Raw genomic sequence first — 21,867 nt, forward strand, 5'->3', positions numbered from 1 at the left:
TTCGGGATCAAGTGCCGTGTTCTACTGGAGAAAGTTTTCCTTCCAGACGTTTCGTTCTCAGCTGCGGAGAACATCCTCAGTGGCATTGCAGCCGGAGCAGGCGCTCAGACCTTCTTGGCTGCTGTGCATTGTGCTCAATGCACAGCAGCCAAGAAGGTCTGAGCGCCTGCTCCAGCTGCAACGCCACTGAGGATGTTCTCCGCAGCTGAGAACGAAACGTCTGGAAGGAAAACTTTCTCCAGTAGAACACGGCACTTGATCCCGAAAGATTCTACAAACCCTAATGATGTTACCAGCCGTGAAAACCTGAAATCTTTGATAAATTGTCATATTTAGTACAAGAATAAACTAGGATATTCCTGAGTTGGGCTGATTTCCCTTTACATTAGAAGTGTAGATTTTCAGTGCAGAGGTTTGAGGAGAAGCCATGTGGAACTGATTGGGGTGGGCTTGCAGAAATATAATGCTTTATTGCTTACGTCTGCATTTCTGTCACTTTGTATTAACACAGGCTTGTGGGCCAAATCTTCAATGACAAAACTCTGGTTTGGTTTTGAATAGAGTTGGATGTCTGTGAGATTCATACTCTTAACTTTCTTGCATGTTACTGCAGATGAAACTTGCATGAAACCATTAACTACCTTCTTTTTCTTCTCCCTGAATGTTTCAAGGCTGCCAGACAGATCAAAGATAGGTACAGTACAACTTCTTGCTTCTAACTATTCCTATTTTTTTTCTTAAAATAAGTTGAGGATTGTTAGTTTTAAGGAGTCACTGCTCAGATTGTTCCTACTCAGAATTCATGCAATTGACAGAAGACTGAGTTTTGCATGGTGACCAGGCACAACACTCTCTTTGGCTTTACCCTTCTTCCTTCCTAGTTCATTGGCTTTCATTTTTACGCAGTAACAAAGAAGGGTGGTTGTAGCTTAAATAGTAGTGGGATTAGAAAGATGTCCAACAATAGGGCTAGGAATAATTCTTATCGAAGTAGAAGAAGAGATTGGATTTATACCCCACCCTTCACTACATGAAGGGAGTCTCAGAGCAATTTACAATCTCATTTCCCTTCCTCTCAACGGACACCCTGGAAGGTGAGTGGAGCTGAGAGAGCTCTGACAAAAAGTGCTCTTGAGCGGAACAGCTCTGTGAGAACTTGAGACTGACTCAAGGTCACATCAGCAGGTGCTTGTAGAGGAGTGGGAAATCAAACCTGGTTCTCCCAGGTAAGAGTTCTTTCACTTAACCACTATGCCAAACTGGTACAGATGCTAAAATTTTAGGGGAAGTATATACAATGCACATAAAACACTTTGCTTGTTAGAAAAATCTGAAAATGGTACATTGTAAGTCTCTTCCTGTGAAAGGTATCCCAGAATATTAGAGGTGCTTAAGCTTTGTTATTGTTTATACAGGCCAAGACATTCCTGTTAGTAGGAAGGACTGAAAATGGAATATTTTGGCATCTTATACTCAGCATGCCCCTCAGAGTCAGTACAAAGTGAGCCAAACTGCACATGAGCAAAAACCTAGTATTCTGAACATTCCCCAAAGTGAAATTATTTGGTGGGGGTTTCATTATTAGTTGGGAACATGTCTCAATACTTAGAGAATGTAGTCTTTTCTGGTTTATATAAAGCAGTACTACCCTGCCCAGCTTGCAGACTTTTGTGCCCACTTGTATATTCAGAAGGACGCAGCCATAAATGGCTGGAATTTTATAAGTAAGATCAGGTACTGGTTAACAGGGTGATGCTGGTAGACCATCTATAGTGGCAAGTGATCTCCACTGGTCTGTAGTGTTTAGAATAAGACATACAATTCTACCATTCTGTTCTGATTTCAATGACTCCATTTAGAGACTTGCAGTGTGACTGCTGAGCTATGCACAGATGCCTTTACAAGGTACAAACCCAGCAGAGATCACATTCTACTAGAAAGCTGGTTAGTCTCTGCAGGAATGTCTCTGACTGTGCTCCAGCCTTAAGATGCTGGCTGGAGAGAACTAGGAAAAGAACTGTAGCGAACAGCCTCAGCACAGGATGGCTGAGAAGCCTTTGAGGAGAAGCTTTCAGCCTGAGCCCTGGAAAGGTTAGTGCTAGCATTGGACTTCTCAGCAGCAGTTGTTTTGAAGTATGGCTTGTATGAGAAGGTGGAGTCTACAAGTTCCCATCTAGCTTATTCTGAAGTTGCTTGCTTTCCTCCATCCTTCTTTCTCTGCAACTTTAAATTTGGTACAGAATGAGTGTTGACTTGGGGCCAGTGAGGCTCAACCAACACTCATCTTTTGTAGCAAAGCAAAAACAACAACAAAAAAGAAACAATTTATTTGGTATTGTAAAGCTTAGCAGCTACTTCTCCTGACTTCTTCTTGCTTCAATTAAAAAAAAAGTTTCGATTGATTTATGACCAACAAAAGGAAGTACAAATATTGCCAGCACCTGAATCATCTTGGCTTTAATGAGCCTGAATATGAAGCAAGTGAAGGATGGAAGTTCAGGTGTATAACTTGTACTCCAAGTGCTATGGTTAAATTATTTACCCAAGACTAAGGGTATGTATCTTCTACTACAGTGCAGTAGGAAACTGTACTTACTTGGAATAATGCAGTAGCAATTTTAAATAATTATTTTAAATCTTTGAGAGATCATCTTGTGTACCCAGAAAAGGTACCTGTTCTGCTACTACTACTTCATTCCTTAATGACGATGTAAAAATGTTTGTACTACAATGCTTGGTTTCTCATGTTCTCTGAAATGGATCTATTATAAAACAGGAGCTTATTAATAACTTCTGCACATTGTCCTTGTTGGCTAGCACATTAGGAAGAAAGATCACTGTTGTCTTTCCTATCCAGTTAAATCCCCTTCATGTCTGTATCATGGATGGAAACACTGAAGGCTGTGATAAGCTGCAAGAATTTTTCAACAGCTTTACTACATTTGCTTTCGATTGACTTCTACTACACAGTGACTACTGGTGCATTACCGGTAGAAATGTCCACCTTAGCATCTGGGTCCTGAGGTGATGATTAATGAAACTAATTTGAGCATGAGTACCTTTTCTGGGTACCCAAGATGGTCTCTCAGAGATTGAAAATGATGATTTAAAATTGCTACTGCATTATTCCATGTTACAGATCATTGAGTATTAGATGAATGTTACGTGTTTACAGGTAGGCCAGTGGCTTCTTTTTGGTAAATTACGTGTTTTGCCTTCTGCTCTTTAGAGTTACAATGGCTCCAGCATTCCGTCTCTCTTTGAAACCCAAAGTGAGTGACAACATGACACACTTGATGGTGGACTTCTCTCAGGAAAGGCAAATGCTCCAGGCTCTAAAGTTCTTGCCAGGTAAACTTATTCTGTGGAGCAGTTCAACAGTATTATGTATAGAGCTAGCAATTTAGCCGAAGCACACAATAATGAGGGTGGAGTGATGCCAAATGTTTTTATTCAGAGGCTTTTATTACCAAGTCTCAAGTCCCCCTGTTAAATTGCATGGGCCCATTTTAGTTAGTGTATCAGGTCTTTGAAGAACCTTCATGCTGCTGCCTTCCACAGTCAGTTTCCAAATGACACTTTGGTGGCCTGTGTTTGCTCCTGCATGGATGAATCTAAGAATTTGTATTTGAGAAGCAAATCCGAAGTGTCAGGAGATCAGATTTGATTCACATCTCATGGATGACAAATGCTTGGAATATCTTGGTATGGAGTTATTTTGAAAGCTGCTAAAATTTTAGATCAGTTCTGACTGATCACTGGAAATAAGTTTGGCTTTTAACAACCCTGATAAAAGTCAAATGAGTTGTCTCTAGATTTTTCTCTACTTCTGGTTATTCCAGCTAGATTTGACCCTTGTAAACAAATGATTTGTGACATCCTCAAACAGACATCCCATGTAGAGTTACTGGCTTGTACTTGACATCCCTTCATTGTTGTTGCTTTTCCCTATTCCAGTAATGCTGGGATTAGTCATTTGCTCTCCGCTTGTGACACCAAGTCTGAATTTGATTGTGGCTGCTTCTTTCTGAGACTTCCTAATTAAAAATAAAAAGCCATTGTGATGTCCTTTGAAGTGATATATAACTAATCAGATTCTCCTAGGACTTAATTTTACGAGGAATGAAAATGGGAAATCCTGTTACAATGTTAGAGGTAGTCATTATAAGTATTGTGTTTCTGTATATGTAAGAATGAAAGTGTGCTGTACTTAGGGGCAGAGATGTCTTGGAAAAACCTGTGCCATTTTTTGAGACTACTTCAGAGTCACTTCCCTGCTTAGACTCCTTCCCTAGGAGGATAGGACTTTACTAAGAATAGAATGTTTCTTCTAGCCCTGGTGCCAGTTCTCCAGCAGACCTATATTGTCCAGCCTCCCTCCGAGCCTTGGGACTGGACATGGGAAAATGGAGGGAGAGGTAGGAACCATTCACTGTCAAGGAGGCAGAGCCTTGAGTGAGCATGTATAAGATCCTACACAGAGAGGGAAGGTGTTCAGTCCCTGAAGCTGGGTGGCAGTGAGGCTGTTTTTGGAGGGAGCTCATCCCAAAGTGTGGTGAGCTAAACCTGAAGGGCATCAGGTAGTAATGAAGTAGTAGGTATCTCATTATGTTTTCCAGCCAGCTTCTTCTCCATGTGACTTTTGTCCTATATGGTTATAGTATAACCTGTATAAATTCTGTTTCATTTTTATAAACATACTCTTTCTTAACTGTTAAGTTATTTGTCTTTTTAAAAAAAATTAGGCTTTTTTGTTATTTTTGCCTGGTTCCTTTGTGCCTCATACTTGGTTATAGAGCTGGACATGCCCTAACTGAAAAAGGAGTGGCCTGGAGGAGGTTGGGGAGAGTAGTTTGGGCTCTCCCCAGTGCCAGAGTCTTGGCAGCCACTTAAGGCTCTTGCCTGCTGCAGGGCTGAGGAGCAAAGGAGCATATGAAGATAGACACCTCTTTAGAAAGGATTCCCTATCCAGTGCAATGCCCTGTCCCTTCATGAGACATGTAGTTTGCCCAGAAAAGACTCATTGGGTAAAGGACTTGTTTTAGAACAACATAACATGCACACATATGAAGTATCCAAACAAGGCAGAGTGACTGATATTTAACATTTACTTTGGCTTTAATCCAGGAAGGCCTGATACATAAGAACCAACACAAAATAATTTTCTTCTGGTAATCCCTAGATGGATATACATTAGCTGTTCTAACAATTCCCTAGCAGTCTAAAGCTATCTGTTAAACCCTCAGCGTTTGACTTGGTTAACTGTCCTCCTAGCCCAACTGAAATTCTCTACTTGCCCCCTTCCCCGCCCCAGTAGAACTGCATTCTTACTGGGTCATGCAACTATGAATAAATTAACACTTCTGGCACCAAGGTGATGCTTCTGGCTTCCTGCATTCTGTGGTCCAGATAGATATAGTCTTTGTCTTGCTGTGTATCACCATGACTAACCTCAGAGAGGTGTACTTGGTGAAGAGACTTTCAGGGGCTGCCTGCCAGAAGCTTCTCCTGCCACCTCCCCCCCCCCTCCAAAATGCATGTTTATGCAGCCTGAGGAAGAATTCTGAAAAACTCAAAAAGTCTGTTTTGCAGATGGAGGTACCTGGTCCTACTGAAATGCATTGCATAGCTTTTGGTTATTGAATTTCTCTGTTACTGCTCTTATGCATGCTGAGGATATTGCATCTTGAATTGATTTTAGCATTAAAATGTGTTGAATCTGAATGGAAATAAGATGGAAGTGGATTGCCTAGTGTGGAGGTTTCCTGGTGTGCATCAACTTTGTTAGAATACAAATAAAGCCTGTTAGTAGATGCAGGCTAATTGGTTTTGTTTGAAGTTCAACATACATTGTTGCAAATACAGTTCTGGATAGTGCTAATGTCAAAATATAGTATATTGGTTGGATCTGGAGTGCCAGGACCAAATTCCCCCTCATCCTGGAAACTCGCTGAGATCTGGTCCTTTGGAAACCTCTGTCTCTCACCCTATCCTCCTGTCTAACAACAGTGATAAGGAGAAATTCAAACTCCATAAAAACTACACAGAGGAACAGTTATTTACCAAAAGTCTCTTTTAATTAATCCCTGATTTTGATTGTTGTATGGATAAGAGCAACCTTAAAATGCTTAGGAAGGAACTAAATTTAGCTTTCAAAAGTGAATGGTGCTAACTATATTAATGATTTTATCTGTCTTGTATATTGTATATCAGTTTGCTGTTATTCAAGTGTCTATAGAACACTCAGGCCTCTATCTGCTCTTTATGACCAAGAACTTGATGTTGACAGTCTTTACTTCCTATTTCCTAGTTAGGAGAGGGGAGGATTTCCCATATTACTCTGCTGACCTTTGGTACCAACAGAGATTGGAGCAATTTATGTCAGGCTTTGGAACTGGCAGAAGTAGCATATGACACATCAAGCTGCCTTTCTTAAATTATCTACAACTTGCAGAAGACTTGGTGACAGCGGTCACAGTTGACTGCTATTATGCTGGGGTAGTAAGATTTCCCCCCCCCCCTGCAAAGTTCCATCACCTTACCCCACCAAGTCCATAACTGCCAGTTTGCTTGCTGCTAATTAAAAGAGGTCAGTCTGGGTATTTTCAGAACAGAAGCAAATTGTAAGCACTCCACAGTTGAAAGCTGATGATAAAATTTCATAGGTCAGAACTGGTGTGTTCGTTAGCATTGTGAATCTGCTGTCCTGTACCCATTAAAAAGCAAGTATTGCTAAAACTAGTGCAATTTCATTCTGAGATAATTTGTTGAACAGAGTATAAAAAACCTGATGGTTAGCAGTATACCTTAAATTTTTTTCTAAAACTCAGTTTGTAAAAAAGCCTGGCTTTTGTATTCAAGTCTGCATTTATCTTAGGTAAGATTAAAATAATCGAAACTAATGTCTGAGTGATTGTCTGAGTTATCAGTGCCCTTAAGTTGCTGTTTTTTGGGTCATTCTCTCAACAGTTCCTAGAGCTCCAGAAATAGTTCTAGCAGACTGTCTTGTAGCTGACAACTCTGTAACAATATCATGGCAAATGCTGGAAGAAGACAACAAAATAGATCACTATGTACTAGAATACAGAAAAACCAATTTTGATGGACTTCCTAGAGTAAAAGATGAGAGGTGCTGGGAATCTATAGACTACATTAAGGGCACAGAATACACATTATCAGGTATGTTTGAGGATTGGGGGTTCCTCTTCAGAATGACTTGAGCTATGAAATGCCATTGCAAAATCATATATAATATTTAAATGCCCTATTGACTTGTATGACTTTTCAAAAATGCTTTTAATGAGCAGCTAAGACAACCAAGAATAAACATTTTCTTTTTGAAGTCAAAGTTGCTATAACAAAGGAAATAAAGAGGGCTGCAGACTAGTGAGTATGTAGAAAAATATTAATGGTAAATTCTTTTTTAAGAAAGTCTTCCCTCTAGCCCAGTGGTCTGGTCTGATGAGAACTCTGAGCATGGTTATTGTTCTAGGTATGTTAAGAGCAGTTGAGTTCTTTAAAATGAAGGGAAGGTAAATATGGAAATGTATGTGTTCAAGCCTCAAAAAGTTTATGGCATCCTGGAAAAGATGAACAATTCCTTTTCTTCCTCCCCCTTCAAATAGTTTATCCTCCTCCTCCAGTTCCTCATGTTGTCACCACTTGGTCTGCATAACTCTAGACAATCTGTTTTGTGTATCTGATGAAGGGATCTTTGGCTTTTGAAAAACATATATCCCCCAAAAATCTTGCTTGTTTCTGAAGTGCTACTGGAACCTAGCTTATGTTAGCCTTATCTGTCTGATGGCTTCTCCCTCTTCCAGGTCTGAGGTTTGATTCAAAGTACATGAATTTCCGTGTCAGAGCTTGCAACAAGGCTGTGGCAGGAGACTATTCTGATCCAGTGACTTTAGAGACCAAAGGTAAAACTGCATTATAGATAACCCCTATGTTATAGTGGCTAAAGTGCTGGTGGCAGGAAAAGTATCTTTTGAATATTGTTCCTCCATTTTGCAGGACCTAACAGTCAACTTTTCTCAAGAAGACAATGTATTTAATAAGTGACAGTGGAATTCCTAAGGAGGGGTTCATTCTTGTGACCATCTTGTGTTAAAACCCCCAGATTTTTGCCATATTGCATCAGATGTGAGAATACTAAAGAATAATAATTTAATCTGGCAGGTCCATGCACAGATTAAGTCTAGAATCATTTGTGAAGCTTTTGGGTTATGTGTGAGGGGATCTAAAAATGAAGCACTAGGAAGCTATCCCAGTGGCAGCTTCTATTTTAATAAGCTTGGCTTGATGGCAGTTGATCTTGCTGCCGATGTACATTTGTAGCTACGTGTATCACAACATGATACTCATCCAAGATTAGAACTTCTGCAGTGCATTTTTAGGGGGCTGCTGTGCTCTGTTTTGCATCTGATGTCTTTTGCTTTGCTGTGGAAAATGTGTTGGTCTAGCATTAGCTGAGTATTGTTAAAAGGGTGCTGCGTATCTTGGATATAACTCGTAGGCTGTTCATCCAAAGGCAATCTTGTCTCAGTATCTTATTTAAGTAATACCTAATCACATTTGAATCACATTATTTTGTGTCCAGTAACTAAGGATTCCTGTGGGGCTGGATGTTTGCTTTTACAGTTTCCCAGGGCACCTTTACTCAAACATCTTGTTGACCTTTCCTAGAGAAATTCCAAAACTTGTACACTGAAATGCTTTAAAAACCTCAGTATGTGAATAGTCTGTTTAATGTGACAGCTATTGTTTAGCTTCCAAAGCTATTCTGCCTAGTTGGCAGTGGATGGATTAAATTTAGACAAAAACACATTCCACTGAGCATCAGTGACTCAGTTCTGATTGGCTGTATGGAACACTTCTGACCTCTGAAAGTGTGGGTGCTTACATCAGCCTCTGTGGCAATGGAAATTAGAAAATGTATTGAACACATCTCTTTTATTAAATTTAATATTGAGAAAGTTCGATAGGCAAAACAGAGTTCTTCCTTTTTAATGTTTGGCTTTCCCGATAAACAGTTGCATGCTAGAATGTTATTTCTTGTAATCTGGATCGTCTTCTGCTCTGATTACTGAACACATTGGCATGCTTATTTTGCTCAGTTTTGAGAGGAAACATGTATGCCATAGGTCTCTAATTCATAGCTTGAGAAACCTGTGATTACCAGGATACTTTAGAGCTCTGAGGGCAGATCGGTAGGTCTAATTTTTAAAAATGCACACACAAACTCAGATTTTATAAAATGTTTGAGTTAAAATAAAAAAAACGTATCATAGCAGGTTCTATATTAGAGTTATGCCTAAAGTAGCCATTGTGTTAAAGGAAAGGGCATGGATAAGCATTTGATCCACATGTTGTCTTTGATCAGCACTTGTTTTCAATCTGGACGGTTCATCATCTCATATAAACTTAAAAGTTGAAGATTCCTACGTTGAATGGGATTCTACTGGAGGTAAAGGCCAAGAAAACAAAATAAAAGGAAAAGAGAACAAAGGCAGGTAGGAAAAACTGATGTTTTACTTAGTACTGGCTTGTACTTCTGCCTTTTTTATGCCTGAGAAGCAAATAATGGATTTTATGGGAAGTTAACAAATTTTTTAAAATGTACTGCCTTAAACTTGATAAATCCATCAGCTTCTTGGTAATAAATGCTGCTACTAGCATTTTGTGGCAGCCTTTGAAGTAAATAAGTGGGGACTATTAGGAAATATTACATAACCTAGTCATAGAATTCTAGTTTACCTAGTTGGTGATGTTAAAAATTGGCCCTGGTTTACTGAATAGTAGTATTGGTAACTTTTCATAGGATTACAAAAGCTTACCCCTTATGTGCTTCAGTCACATTCCTTGTGCATAAGAGACACTCCTTGAAAGCATTTCCTATAAACTACTGGAGGAAGGATGTACCTGAATGGAGATCTTTTTCAAGGATTCATTGAACATGTCTTTGTAAGATTAATTCTTGATTGTGAGGAATAATTCCCTTAAGTTTCTACCTCTGAAAAGTTGGATTTTTCTGAGTGTGTTAAAAAAACATGAAATTGGTAGCAGTCAGGTACTTTAAATATGCTTTTGAACCCATAACGCTTCTGAATTGTAGTGTCTGGGTTTCAAAGAAAAAGCCAAAGGACTTAAATGTTAGAATTCAGGCTGTGAGCTTCCGCAAGGGCAGATTACAAAATTAGGTCAAAAGGGTACAAAACTCACGGAGATATAATTGTTCTGGGTTCTCATTTCCACTCCGCCATTCCACAATGGTGGCTGTGCGCCAGTAACTCTTTGTCTCAGGTTAACCTACCTGCAGGATGGTGTTTGGGCAGAAACGGTGGACTTGAGAGACTCACTATGCCAAGGTTCTTTGGAAGAAGGACAGGATAAAAATGAAGTATTGGGCACCCTTGTCATCCTATACCCTAGGGATCTCATGGTCTGGTGTAAGGGGGAGGGAGGACAGGTGTATTTCCTTCCTCCATTGTATTGCCTTCCCTTCATTCAAGTCAATAAAGGAAATAAAACTGTGCTGATGTGGAGGAGGGTTTACAGTCCTGTTCATATTTTACACAGCAAGTATGTTCTTCATAGACTTCTTTTTAAAGAGCTCTGGGAAGCTCCAGATGAATTTTCCACCAGTTGAGGTTGGTCCTCTAAAAGGTACTTGATCTCTAAGCAAAGCAAATGGTGCACCTGCCTGCGGTGCGCTGTCTTGCATTCCTGGCACTACATATTTTTCCTAAGAGAAACTAAACTCTTCCTGGTTTTCATTGTTGAAGTATCTTGATAGTGTTAATTTTTTGAAAGTCCTTTGCAGGGCAAGGCTCCAAGCCTGGCAGCAGTGTAGAGTCCTGATCTATGAAGTAGTGGGGCATGGATAATCCACACATCCCAAGTGTACAAAAGAAATTGGTCACAACTTGAATGAAAAGCATCTTTTAAAATCAAGATTTGTTTGATAAATGCTACAAGCGCCAGAGATTGCTTACTGTGTGCAGCACTTTCCAATTTGATTTTATTTGTGAGCAAGTGTTTTTTGAGACCGTATATGACATGCAGCAGCTAAGTATCAGCAAGGAAATAGTTTTCAAGTGGCTTACAAAATTGGTGCTTTTTAGATAAATGTTTCTCAGTCACTTTTAACTGCTTATTTTTGTCTGACAGTGGCCAGATTACCCTCCTGAAGAACAATACAAGGTGATCATATGCCTCTTCCTAGCCCTAGGGTTTAGCCTTCACCTTTACTACTCTTCAATAGTTTTCTTGCAGTTCTCTCTAGACTTAGCACATGCCAATTCTACTGCCTTTACCAGTGAAACAGTGTTCCAGATGTTCTGCTCTGTGTACATTCTTCTGTTTGCCATCATGTACATGAATGAGCTGCCTTTCTGCAAATGTTTGCAAGGCAGTATAAAGCTTTAAACAGATGCCAAACTTAAAGTCCTTAACATTAAAATATCATACTATATAGATAGTTGTCACTAAACTTACGACAACAAAACGTCTAGCACTTTAAAGGCACATATCTGTTGAAGCATTTTAGTTTTTGTATGCTAAATCCCAATTTTTCAGATGCACAGGACATTATGATGGGATTATGTGCCCAATTTGTTGATATCTGGTTTGTATTAGAAAGCTTTTAAGTTTCCTTAAAACTTTCTTACTGAGAGTTTTTCCTCACCAAGTTGATTTCTTGGCCATTCACATGAATCAGGCACACTTTCAAAATGAATATGTATTATCTAAAGAATTTAGTCTTGTGTGATGTTTCAATATGCAAACACCCCACAAAGAGGCTTAACAAATGAAATGAGAAGTGTATATGATAATGCTAACAGTGTAATACAATACAAAGAACATGTAGTTGATCAAATAGCTTTGAGAGTGCATTATCGTGCATGCTGGTAAAGGTTGTTGAATACAAAAGCCTGTCTTGGTGGAGGGACCTTGGCACACTTACTTGGAAACTAGCATGTTGGCATTTTGGTTAATAACATCTGAATCTTGAAAGTTTTGTATTATGTGCTTTTTTTGTTAATCAGATGCAGTGTGTTTTTAATACCCATGCTACTTGTCTGTAAAGTAGCAGCAAACCTTCTTAAATCTTTGTTCGCGAAGCCAAGCCGAGAGAGAGAGAGAGCAGCAAACCTACTATAGCTTTTAGGGCAAAAGGCAGTTGGTTTCAGAACAATGGCACTTGGAGCAGGATCAAATGCCATTGTGTATGCATTTCTTTCCCCCTGAATTAATGCTTTAATTTCTTGGCTTTGCTGTCTTTTTTTTCATGCTTTCACTTATTTCTTTTTTTCTTTTGGTAAGTAACTAAAGTTACATTTTACTTGAACAAAACACCTTCCAAAGCTGTGTAGTCAAATATTTTCAAGATCTATAACAGGATTTCACAAGGGAGACTATTTCATTTCCTCTTGCATTCCCCCCTGCACCTTTTCTTCTCCTTCCCACTAACCAACCTATTTTTATCAAGTGCCACCTCCAGTTCTTTAGCTTTTCCTCCATCCCTCTATTGGCAGCCGCTCCCTTTTTCTCCTACACATCTGTGTCTGTTCTCCCCTACTTTTCAGCTTCTCCTTTTCTCTTTGTTGTTTCCTTGCTTCCTTCCTACCCTCTTTTCCATCTTTTACCTTTTTCGCACTCTCCATCCAACTTTGATTGATGGAAATCAAGATTTAGAAGGCTCTGCAGTATTGTTACGGTTGCCCAGCAACCTCTAAAATGGCCACTGAGATTGTTGAATGTAGTCTCATGTGATCTTGGTAGGCATTCATATATTAAAGCCCCAGACATTGTTTACATTTTGTTTTGTTTTTTTAAACCATCCTGTGTATTTTTCCTGAGAGCTTCTTTTAAGGTTTGTTGGGAAATTCCCCTTGTCTGGCCCCAGTGTGTAGACTTTTGTGCCATAGTTAGGGCCTGGTTCAGAATTATGTATGGTTCTGAAAACAGCAGTAAAACTATGACTTAAAACTGCTGTATGTAAATAAGTCAGATACCCTTTTTCCTGCCAGAGGTACTAAATCACTTACTGCAATCTAATCCACAGTACTCAGATTTTCCACCAGAAAACTCTTTTTGAGTGTCCTTACTATGGTTATTATAATGCCAAAAGCTGTAATATTACACTAGAAAGGTAGGGAGGGTTGCTGATGCATTGTTGGGATTGGGGAGATGCCTTACTGATGGGGCCAGATCATATTTCATGTTTTCTTTTGAATGTTTATTAAATGTTTGTAAAAGTACACAGTTTTTCAGAATTACACTCCATTCCTGCCCTGCCATATTCTTCACAGTATTCAGTAATTATCTAGTTTGTTTGTTTAAATGCCTCTTCTGTTCTTGTCTCCATGTAGTTTATCTGTTATCTTGGTACCTTCCTTTGTGTGTGTGGAATGTTTAGAAACTTTAGTATAGCAAAATAAGCAAAGCCCCCTTAACAGCATGTGAACCATGCATGATCATAATTGCTTGTGTGCAACTTAATTTTTTATTTTTAAATCAGTGCCCTGACTAACTTTTTCTCAGTAATACTGTGCTGTTGTGGTTACCACTTGAAATATTGTACAGCAGTGCAAATATTTTAATTTCTTGTCATTTTACAGAAGTGGAACACCATCTCCAAAACGGTCATCTGTTAGTTCACGCTCTCCATTGATAAGAGGCAGCAGAGATCGGTTTACTGGGGAATCATATACAGTCCTGGGTAAGATTTCCTAGGTATGGCTTTTGTAATCCGGCAGCTGTAAGCAGTGAGATAGGGATTTTCAGTCGTGCACACAATCTGTCATTTGTGCTCAACCATGTATCTCTTTGCCGTGATCTGCAAGCTAGCCTGAACTCATCAGATCTCAGAAAGTGAGTTGGCCCTGGTTAGTACTTGGATGGGAGACAACCAAGGAAGTCAAGGAAAGCTAAGTCAAAGCAGGCACTGGCAAAACCAGCTCTGAACATCTCTTGCCTTGAAAACCCTACAGGATCATCATAGGTCTGTTGCAACTTGACAGCACTTTCTTCCACCACCACATGTTTCTCTTCTTGTTTAGCCTTCATCTCAAAGCAACCAAACTTATTTGGGGTTAAGAAAAACTTCTGTGTTTTGTTACAGGAGACACTGCTATTGAAAGTGGACAGCACTACTGGGAAGTGAAAGCCCAAAAAGACTGTAAATCCTATAGCGTGGGAGTGTCATATAAAAATTTGGGGAAATTTGACCAGCTGGGCAAAACTAATACAAGCTGGTGTGTGCACATCAATAACTGGCTTCAGACTACCTTTGCAGCCAAACACAATAATAAAGCAAAGGTACTAGATGTTGTGGTTCCAGACAGGATAGGAGTCTACTGTGACTTTGATGGAGGTAACTTTTAGTCTATAAAAACATTTATTGAGAGAATGGATATAATGTACTGCAGTGAACATATTTCGGAAATGTTGCAATGGATTAACAGAGAAAGGGGAGAACATTGTACAAAGGGAAAATGGATTTGGGTACTTGTTTCTTGTAGTGCTGCAGTGTCTTTAAGTTTTGATCAGAGTTAAACCTGAATGTCTGAGAGAGCTGTCTCCCCCACCCCTGAAATATTAATCCTTTGAGTAGCTGTTCTTGGTGCTCTTAACATCAGCTATACATTCCATAATTCCTCCAATAGGATTTGCTGGAAAATAGCTGCCAAGAAGTATACAAGGATAATAGTCCCAGCATGATAACAGAAACAAAGTAAAGCTATTAGATGTACTAAGCTGTAACTTGGGATAGATTAGCGTACTGCTGTGAAGTTTTTAAAGCTTGATGTCCTAACACTTTTAATCATTTCAAATATAGATCCTAGAGATTAGGGAAACCTGGTTTGATTGAATTAGACTGCCAGAACAATGGCTAGTGATGCAGACCTGCCTGGTGCTAAGTAGGTTGTACTCCACTGTCCTTGTATCTGGCCATTGAGAACAGTATAGAGAGTGACTAGAAATGTGCCTTTTGTATTTGAAACTGGGACCTTTCAGTGAAATTGACTGAAAGTTTTAGGGTATTACTATATGTATTCATAATACCTATTCAGGTTATGGAATTAATTGGTGCAAGGTGGATAGGTCATCACTGTTGATCAGTCATGATCAACATTAATCTCCATATTCAGTGGAAGCATAGCTCTGTTTACCAGATGCTGAGGTCATATCAGGATGTCTGTCTCAATTGTCTTGTTTGTAAGCTCTGGCCATATGGTCGGCTATTGTTGGAGGTAGGGGGGAGGACTCAGCTGACCTGTTGTCTATTCCAACAAAATCTTCAAAGCTAATTTAGGAATTAGTCCCATATATTTCAGGCAGTGTTTTTGCTTTTCTGTTATTGGACTGCAGTGTTTCATATTGTTCTTGCTGCCTGCTTACAGCTACAGAAGTGGCTGTCATTAAATATTCCATTGCAGGGCTTGAATTTCTGAGTTCATAATAAATACAAACAGTACAGAATGTGTAATCTTAAAAATGCAAAAATCTGTAAAGAAATTTTAAGTGTTAACTTTCCTTTCTCTCTCTAGGTCAGCTTTCATTCTATAATGCAAGCTCAAAGCAACTGTTATATACCTTCAAAACAAAATTTACCCAACCGCTATTACCAGGCTTCATGGTCAGTACCTACTTTTTACCTTTTCCCACTTCTAGCTTCACAGGCTATTTCTGTATTGTTGAATTATGCAATTAATTAAAATCATTATCAGAATATAGAAATGATTACCAACCTCATGTCATAGTTATTTTGGGATACAGTTCACTCGGGCTTTGTCAGTGGAGCAGTTTTATAAGAGGGCAGGGAAACCACTGAGGTTGGGAATGGGCAAAGACCCACTTTCGTTTTTAAAAACCGTTGTTAAGTAACTTAGATTGTACAACTTCAATTGCCTGAGGTGCAGGACTTGAGGATGTACACGTCAACTTGGTTACTTTCAGCCATACGAACTCTGGTTTGTGAAACCCTGGCTTTGACTGCTGCTTGCCCAGTAGGCAGAGCATCCTTTGTGGTCAGGTGACTCAAGTGACTATTGAAGCTGACTTTTTGAAGGAGCTCAAAGCAAGTCCTTTGTATCGCTCCTGGATATTTTTTGTGAAGTTTAATTTTTTGTCGTAATCTTGATGAAGTTAATATTTTAAGAAGGCTTGGTGTATGCCATTTTATATTAATAGTGCTTAAAAGTTAACTTGAAACTGATGAGGCCAAATGCTTGCACATTTTATCCATCACTTTCCCAGTGAAAATAACAGTAAAAAACTGGTTCAGTTCTTACCTTTCAAAGTGATGGAGCACGTTTCTTTTGTTTCATACTCTGAAGGCACACACTGACTCAAAACAAGTATTCAGGGATGCAGAATTTAGACGCTGATTCTCCGGTATGCTAGCATTATCTGTCCCATTAGTGTACACAGGAAGAGAGAAATTTCTCTAACATTTCAGACATAGCATTTTTTTAAATAGGCAGAAAGTTCAAGCTAAATTGCTTGTTTGCACTCCAATCAAATATTTACTAGTTTGAAGTTTCTTTTTACGTCTGGCCACCTTCACTGCAAACTAAAATCAGTTTTGTTATTTTATTTCTACCCCTAAGAATCAGTATTCTGTGAAAAGAGTTGCGGAAGTTCAGCAATTCTCAGCATCCCTATGAAATTAACATTTTTCAAGTTTCCCTAAAAGAGGTGTATAATAATTGAATTCAGTCACAGTCCTAAGTTGCTCGCTGCATACAGCAAATATACAGAATCATCAGACGTAATGCACGTTGCATTTGCTTTTGAATAGTGATCTCTGATCTGGCACCCACAGGGCTGACTGACTTTGTAGTAGGACAATGCTTGACCTGCAGCTTGCCAACATTTTCTGCTTGGCCCCAGCTCTCCATGGTAGCCATCTTTGTGATTGCACCCATTCCCTATTCTTAAAATTCTAGAAGTGCCCACAGGCTCAACAAGTTTGGGGACTCCTGCTTATATCTGGATTTCTTCCATTGTTTTTGTTCCATTACATTGTTTTGTGGAAATGCATGCCCCCTTAGGATTTAAGCAAAAAAAAAAAATGGCATGTATGAATAGACATCTTTCAAATGTTGGCCTTAATTTTCTAGGTCTGGTGTGGTGGTCTCACAGTGACAACAGGACAGCAGGTGCCGACGGCTGTGAAAACGCTACAGAAGAGTGAGAATGGATTGAGTGGTTCATCTAGTAGCCTAACCAATGTTGCCCAATGATGTTCCTGCTATAGGTTAACTAATGTTCTGCTGCAAGTGATATTAAGAAGAGCTTGCAAGCAATGGTTTCATGTGTTCCTGTTGCTTCTAAAGCCTGAGCACTAATTCTTGCAGAATACTTGGGACTAAATGGAATATTGGCAGGAGCATACTGTGAATCTGCAGTGTGATAGGAAATAGACTGATCTTTTTTCTTTTTTTTAAAGAGGGGTATTGAGGTTGTGGCTACAAGTATGTGACTATTTCTATTAGACTGAACTTGATTACTTGTCTTGTGGCTGCTTCATCCTTTCAGTATGATAAGGATTAAGTATGATCTTAATCTAAAATCTCATTGCTTTCCTTCTCTCATGAATTTCTAGCGCTTGACAAAAAGTAGATGAACTGGGGATTCTACAGAGAAGCTTTAAAATGAGAACCTTTTGGAGCCAATTTGAATCTACAAATCTTGACACAATGGGAAAAGATACATATACTTAGATTTGATCACTGTTCTTTCACTCAAAGTAGAGAATATACCATCAGGTATCATGGCTCACTTTAACAAGGTTTACCTAGTCTGTGTAGATAATGCATTCTTACACAAGCCATGCAGTATACTCTGTGGAGTGGGTTATCACCTGATTATAAAAGATTATAGTATTGCTGACCAGTTTAGCATAGGAAAGTTTTGAAGTATTGCTGCTTCCCCCAACCCCATCCTCCATAACTTCTAGGGTGTTCTGTAATTAGAGGGTAAAGTAACTTCTGTGCCCTATCTCTCTTGTGTGTGTGTGGGGGGGGGGGGGGAATAAAAGTCCCTGTAGAGTTCATGAATGGACAGAGATCATGATGAATTTAAGATTGTACCCTTATTTGGCATAAACTTATACTTTAAATCCATTGGCATTTCTGTAGGGTATGTCCTGAAAATTGTGCCTAATTGAATTGGAGTCATAATTAGCTCCTAACTGCATGAAATACTTTAATTTGAGAACTTAATGTGTTATGTATTGAATCATATAAGCCCTCTGTGATCTTGGCTAGATAAAAAGTGGATTGTACATTGCCTTCTTAAATGTCTCCATAACTCCTCCTTTCTTCTTATGGTATCAGAAAAGATTATTAAGGCCATGCACTGAAACTTAAGGTAGTTTGTTAATGTGCTTCCAGCCTCCCTATTGTTTTAGTTTGGCTCCTAGTCACTTCTTCAACATGTGGGACTTATTGTTTGATTTTTAACATTTATTTTTTCTGTGGATTTGTTGGCTGACTTGAGAACGTTACAAAAGTGTACAAAGCCGACTGATTTTGTACCTCTCATCTATTTTTGAGAAATTTACATTTTCCCTTCATAGAAAAGTTACACTACAATTTGGATGTCTTATAAAAATATGTACAGTTCAGCAGAATTTCCTGTATGAGTTTTAATTTCAAGATTTTCCTCTTGCAAAAGGTTTCCTCAGCAGTATGTAAGACTAAATTTTCTTACATCAAAAGAATTCAAGCTATTAGCCCCTTTCAAAACCAAGTTTAAATATGGATTCTACCAGGGAACCAAAAATTTCCCATCTCATACTGCAAGGTTCCTACACTTTAGTGATGCCACTCTATTTGTGGCACAACCTCTTTGCACCCTTGTTGGGGAAAATGAGGATGTTCTGAGTGACTGATTGGCTTCATGCCCATTGAATTAAATGCCAACTACCATGTGAGAGGGAAGCAGATTGTAGAACTTATGAAATGTCTTACTGATATGTTGAATATTGTAAACAATTAATCTGTATCCAGATATTCCTAAAACTGGAATGTTTAGGTATAAAGTACTAGCTTTCTTTTGCACATCACCGCTATAGACGGTTAATATGCGCGCTGCTGGCAACAACAACATTGCTGCCTAACGAAAGAGTCTGTAAGCAACTGAATGCTGTTTTCAAAGCTGAATAGACAGCCATACTTCTGAATTGATTACATATGCAAGGTGCTTCCAATTATGCAGACTTTTTTGGTGACTTTTTCTACAACTCATCTGATTTGCAGCTGTTACTCCAGACACAGTTGATCTGGAAGTATAAATTAAGAGAAGTAGAGAGATAGGGTTTTTATCATCATAGGAAGGATCATTACTGTGAAGTTGCCTGAGGTCCAGGTGCTTAGTTCTCTTGCTGCTTAACAGGGTAGTTCCATACCAGAGGAATTGCCTTAAGCACTTTAGCTCTTTTTTCCCTTATACTTTGGAGCTAACAATCCTCCATCTGTTAGATCTGTGGCAAGCATGCAGATAAGATACTTAGTGCAATTGAACAACATGATCACTCAATTGGAATGCTTTTTGGTGGCTCTTCAAGTGGAGACATGTTTATGTAGTCTAACAAACAGGATGTAGTGTTTTCCCAGTGTGTACATAATTTTGTTGGCTTGCCCACTGTAAAATTTAAAGTATTTTTGTATTTGAAGCTAATGAAGACTTCTGTTTGTATATTTGCGGGGGGGGGGGGGGGTTAAATGTTTGTGTTTAGTTCATGGAAATCATGGTTTTCACTCGATGTAACACAATTATGTAGCTAAGAAAACTCAGTTCCCTTTTATGGAATACAGTAGCAAATTGAATATTCAATTGTACTTAAATACAAAACTTTATATGACCTTCCTGAAAGCTGTAAGAAGCCGAAAGAACAGCTGAAAAACCAGACCATACAATGGAAGGGATCTCAAGGCTTGGTTTTTTAATGCTTACAGAGGCTAAAAATCCAGATTATTCCCAAATCAGTATTATCAAGCCATTCTGTTTTCTGATGGTTGCAGAAATGGCCATTAAATATTGGCTTATCTTCTGTATGTGTTCCATTTACTAGGAATGGGTTCTGTTTTGGGGGTATAAACTAGCCATGGCCTGCCTTTGAGTCAAGCCGATAACCTGGTTAACATTTGGGAATAATTATGTTACCTGGTGTGGTATTTCAGCTGGACTTCTTGGTGTGATGGTCACACTTAACTGATGTAGTTTCACACTTTTTCCTTGACATCAAAATGAAATGTTTTGAAAGCTTACTAATTGGAATAGGAAACCTAAACCTCTGTTCCTAAGTACTGTACAATGGGCTTTTTCTACATCTCTTCATCATAAGCCACCTCTTCAATTTTCACCACTAGGGAAGTTCCAGTTTTTTTAATTATCAGCATCAGTAAGGATTTGTGCATGTGCCTTTAAAGCAAACCACTCCATATCATTCCTTTACTCATGGCATAGACGTTGAGAGACTAGAATGCATGGTAATACATTCTCACACCAATCTTAAACAAGGAAATCGCACATTGACAGTACCTCAGGTATTCAGTAACTGGTTGTTCATCCATTATCCTTCTGATTATCCTAAGACAACATTCTTGCCTGCCATAGCAACATTGTACCACTGGGGTGCCTTAGAGCCCATGGAGTGTTTTTATTTGCTGTGTCTCTAATTCAAACATGTCTCTCAGAGGTTTTGTACTAAATAAACATTTGAAAAACTACCCTATTTACTGTCTGACTTATTTGGAATCATATACACTTGGCTGGTGGATAAGCAGAAGTTTTTTTAATGTGTTTAATTTACTTCATTTATGTCCCATCTTTTTGCCTAATGGGGTCCCAAATTACTTTGCAACATTCTCCTCTCCATTTTATCCTCATATAAACCCTGTGAGATAGGTTAGCATGAGAGAGGCTGAGGAGATAGGCCCATGGTAACCTAGCAAACTTTTGTGGCAGAGTAGGGGAATTAAAAACCTGGGTCTCCCGGATCCTGTGCCATTTAACTGACACCTCAAGCAGAAAGAATAATAAAGTTGACCCAGCCCCCTGCTCTAAAACACACTATCCTATGCCGGGGTGGCCAAACTGTGGCTCTGGAGCCACATGCAGCTCTTTTACATATATTATGCTGCTACTGGAGGTCAAGGAGAAACTTAATGCAGGATTACTCTCTCAAGGAAGCATGCTTAGCACTGGGATCTCAGTCAACCTCTGAGCACTGATTCATAGGTAGGTGACTATTTTTGCCATGTGTGAAGTGAAGAAAGAGGGGGAAATAGGCAGGCTTGCAAGCTCTTCTCCACTGCAGAGGTTGCCTGGAGAACTAGAGTGGGGAAAGAGCGCAGGAGCTGAGAGCCACTGGAAGGAGGGACAAAGAGGGCGGCGCAGGGTTCCTCCTCGGTTTCATAACTCTTGTAGGAGCTGTATTTACTAACCTTGGTATCAAGGCAAAGAGAGATGCACAATGATGCAAACGGTGGTCAGTGATTGGTTTTTATGGTACATGTGTGTTTACTTCTCCCACTGATGCCAACAAATAATTCCCTGACCTTTTCCTATGCTGGTTTTATGGGAACTGTTATTCCCATTCCTAGCATGGTTGTGTTGTAAAGTGCATACATATGTATTTTATCTTTCTGTGCAAAGAAAGTATTAAGAGTTTTAATAAAAATGTGTACTCTATTCTGTGTGGCTCTTACATGAAGTTTGGCTGCCCCATCCTACAGCTCTTCAATTTCATTCACTTTTTTTTTGTAGCATCTTTTTTGGCAAGTTAAAGTTGTTACAACGGACCTAGACAATTACCTAAGTGTCCTTACAGAGGCCTAAATCTGGCTA

At 39.1% G+C, this 21,867-nt stretch overlaps 1 protein-coding gene across 3 annotated transcripts in view; it reads left to right on the top strand.

Annotated features, from left to right (window-relative positions):
• Positions 1-20,747, top strand: part of FSD1L (fibronectin type III and SPRY domain containing 1 like) — a 39,246-nt gene extending 18,499 nt beyond the window's left edge. Inside the window, exons 5-14 of one of the 3 annotated variants that reach the window (XM_060237101.1) lie at positions 672-694; positions 3,230-3,351; positions 6,970-7,179; positions 7,824-7,922; positions 9,386-9,515; positions 11,173-11,205; positions 13,626-13,726; positions 14,129-14,380; positions 15,558-15,646; positions 17,133-20,747. In XM_060237101.1, the coding sequence (XP_060093084.1) occupies positions 672-694; positions 3,230-3,351; positions 6,970-7,179; positions 7,824-7,922; positions 9,386-9,515; positions 11,173-11,205; positions 13,626-13,726; positions 14,129-14,380; positions 15,558-15,646; positions 17,133-17,255 (1,182 nt within the window). In that variant the 3' untranslated portion in view covers positions 17,256-20,747. The remainder of the gene's footprint in view (positions 1-671; positions 695-3,229; positions 3,352-6,969; positions 7,180-7,823; positions 7,923-9,385; positions 9,516-11,172; positions 11,206-13,625; positions 13,727-14,128; positions 14,381-15,557; positions 15,647-17,132) is intronic. The other 2 variants (XM_060237102.1, XM_060237103.1) reach the window with 2 other exon arrangements.
• The last annotated feature ends 1,120 nt before the right edge of the window (positions 20,748-21,867 follow it).

This window comes from Heteronotia binoei, chromosome 4, assembly GCF_032191835.1.
Source record: "Heteronotia binoei isolate CCM8104 ecotype False Entrance Well chromosome 4, APGP_CSIRO_Hbin_v1, whole genome shotgun sequence".
In the NCBI taxonomy this organism is placed as follows: domain Eukaryota; kingdom Metazoa; phylum Chordata; class Lepidosauria; order Squamata; family Gekkonidae; genus Heteronotia; species Heteronotia binoei.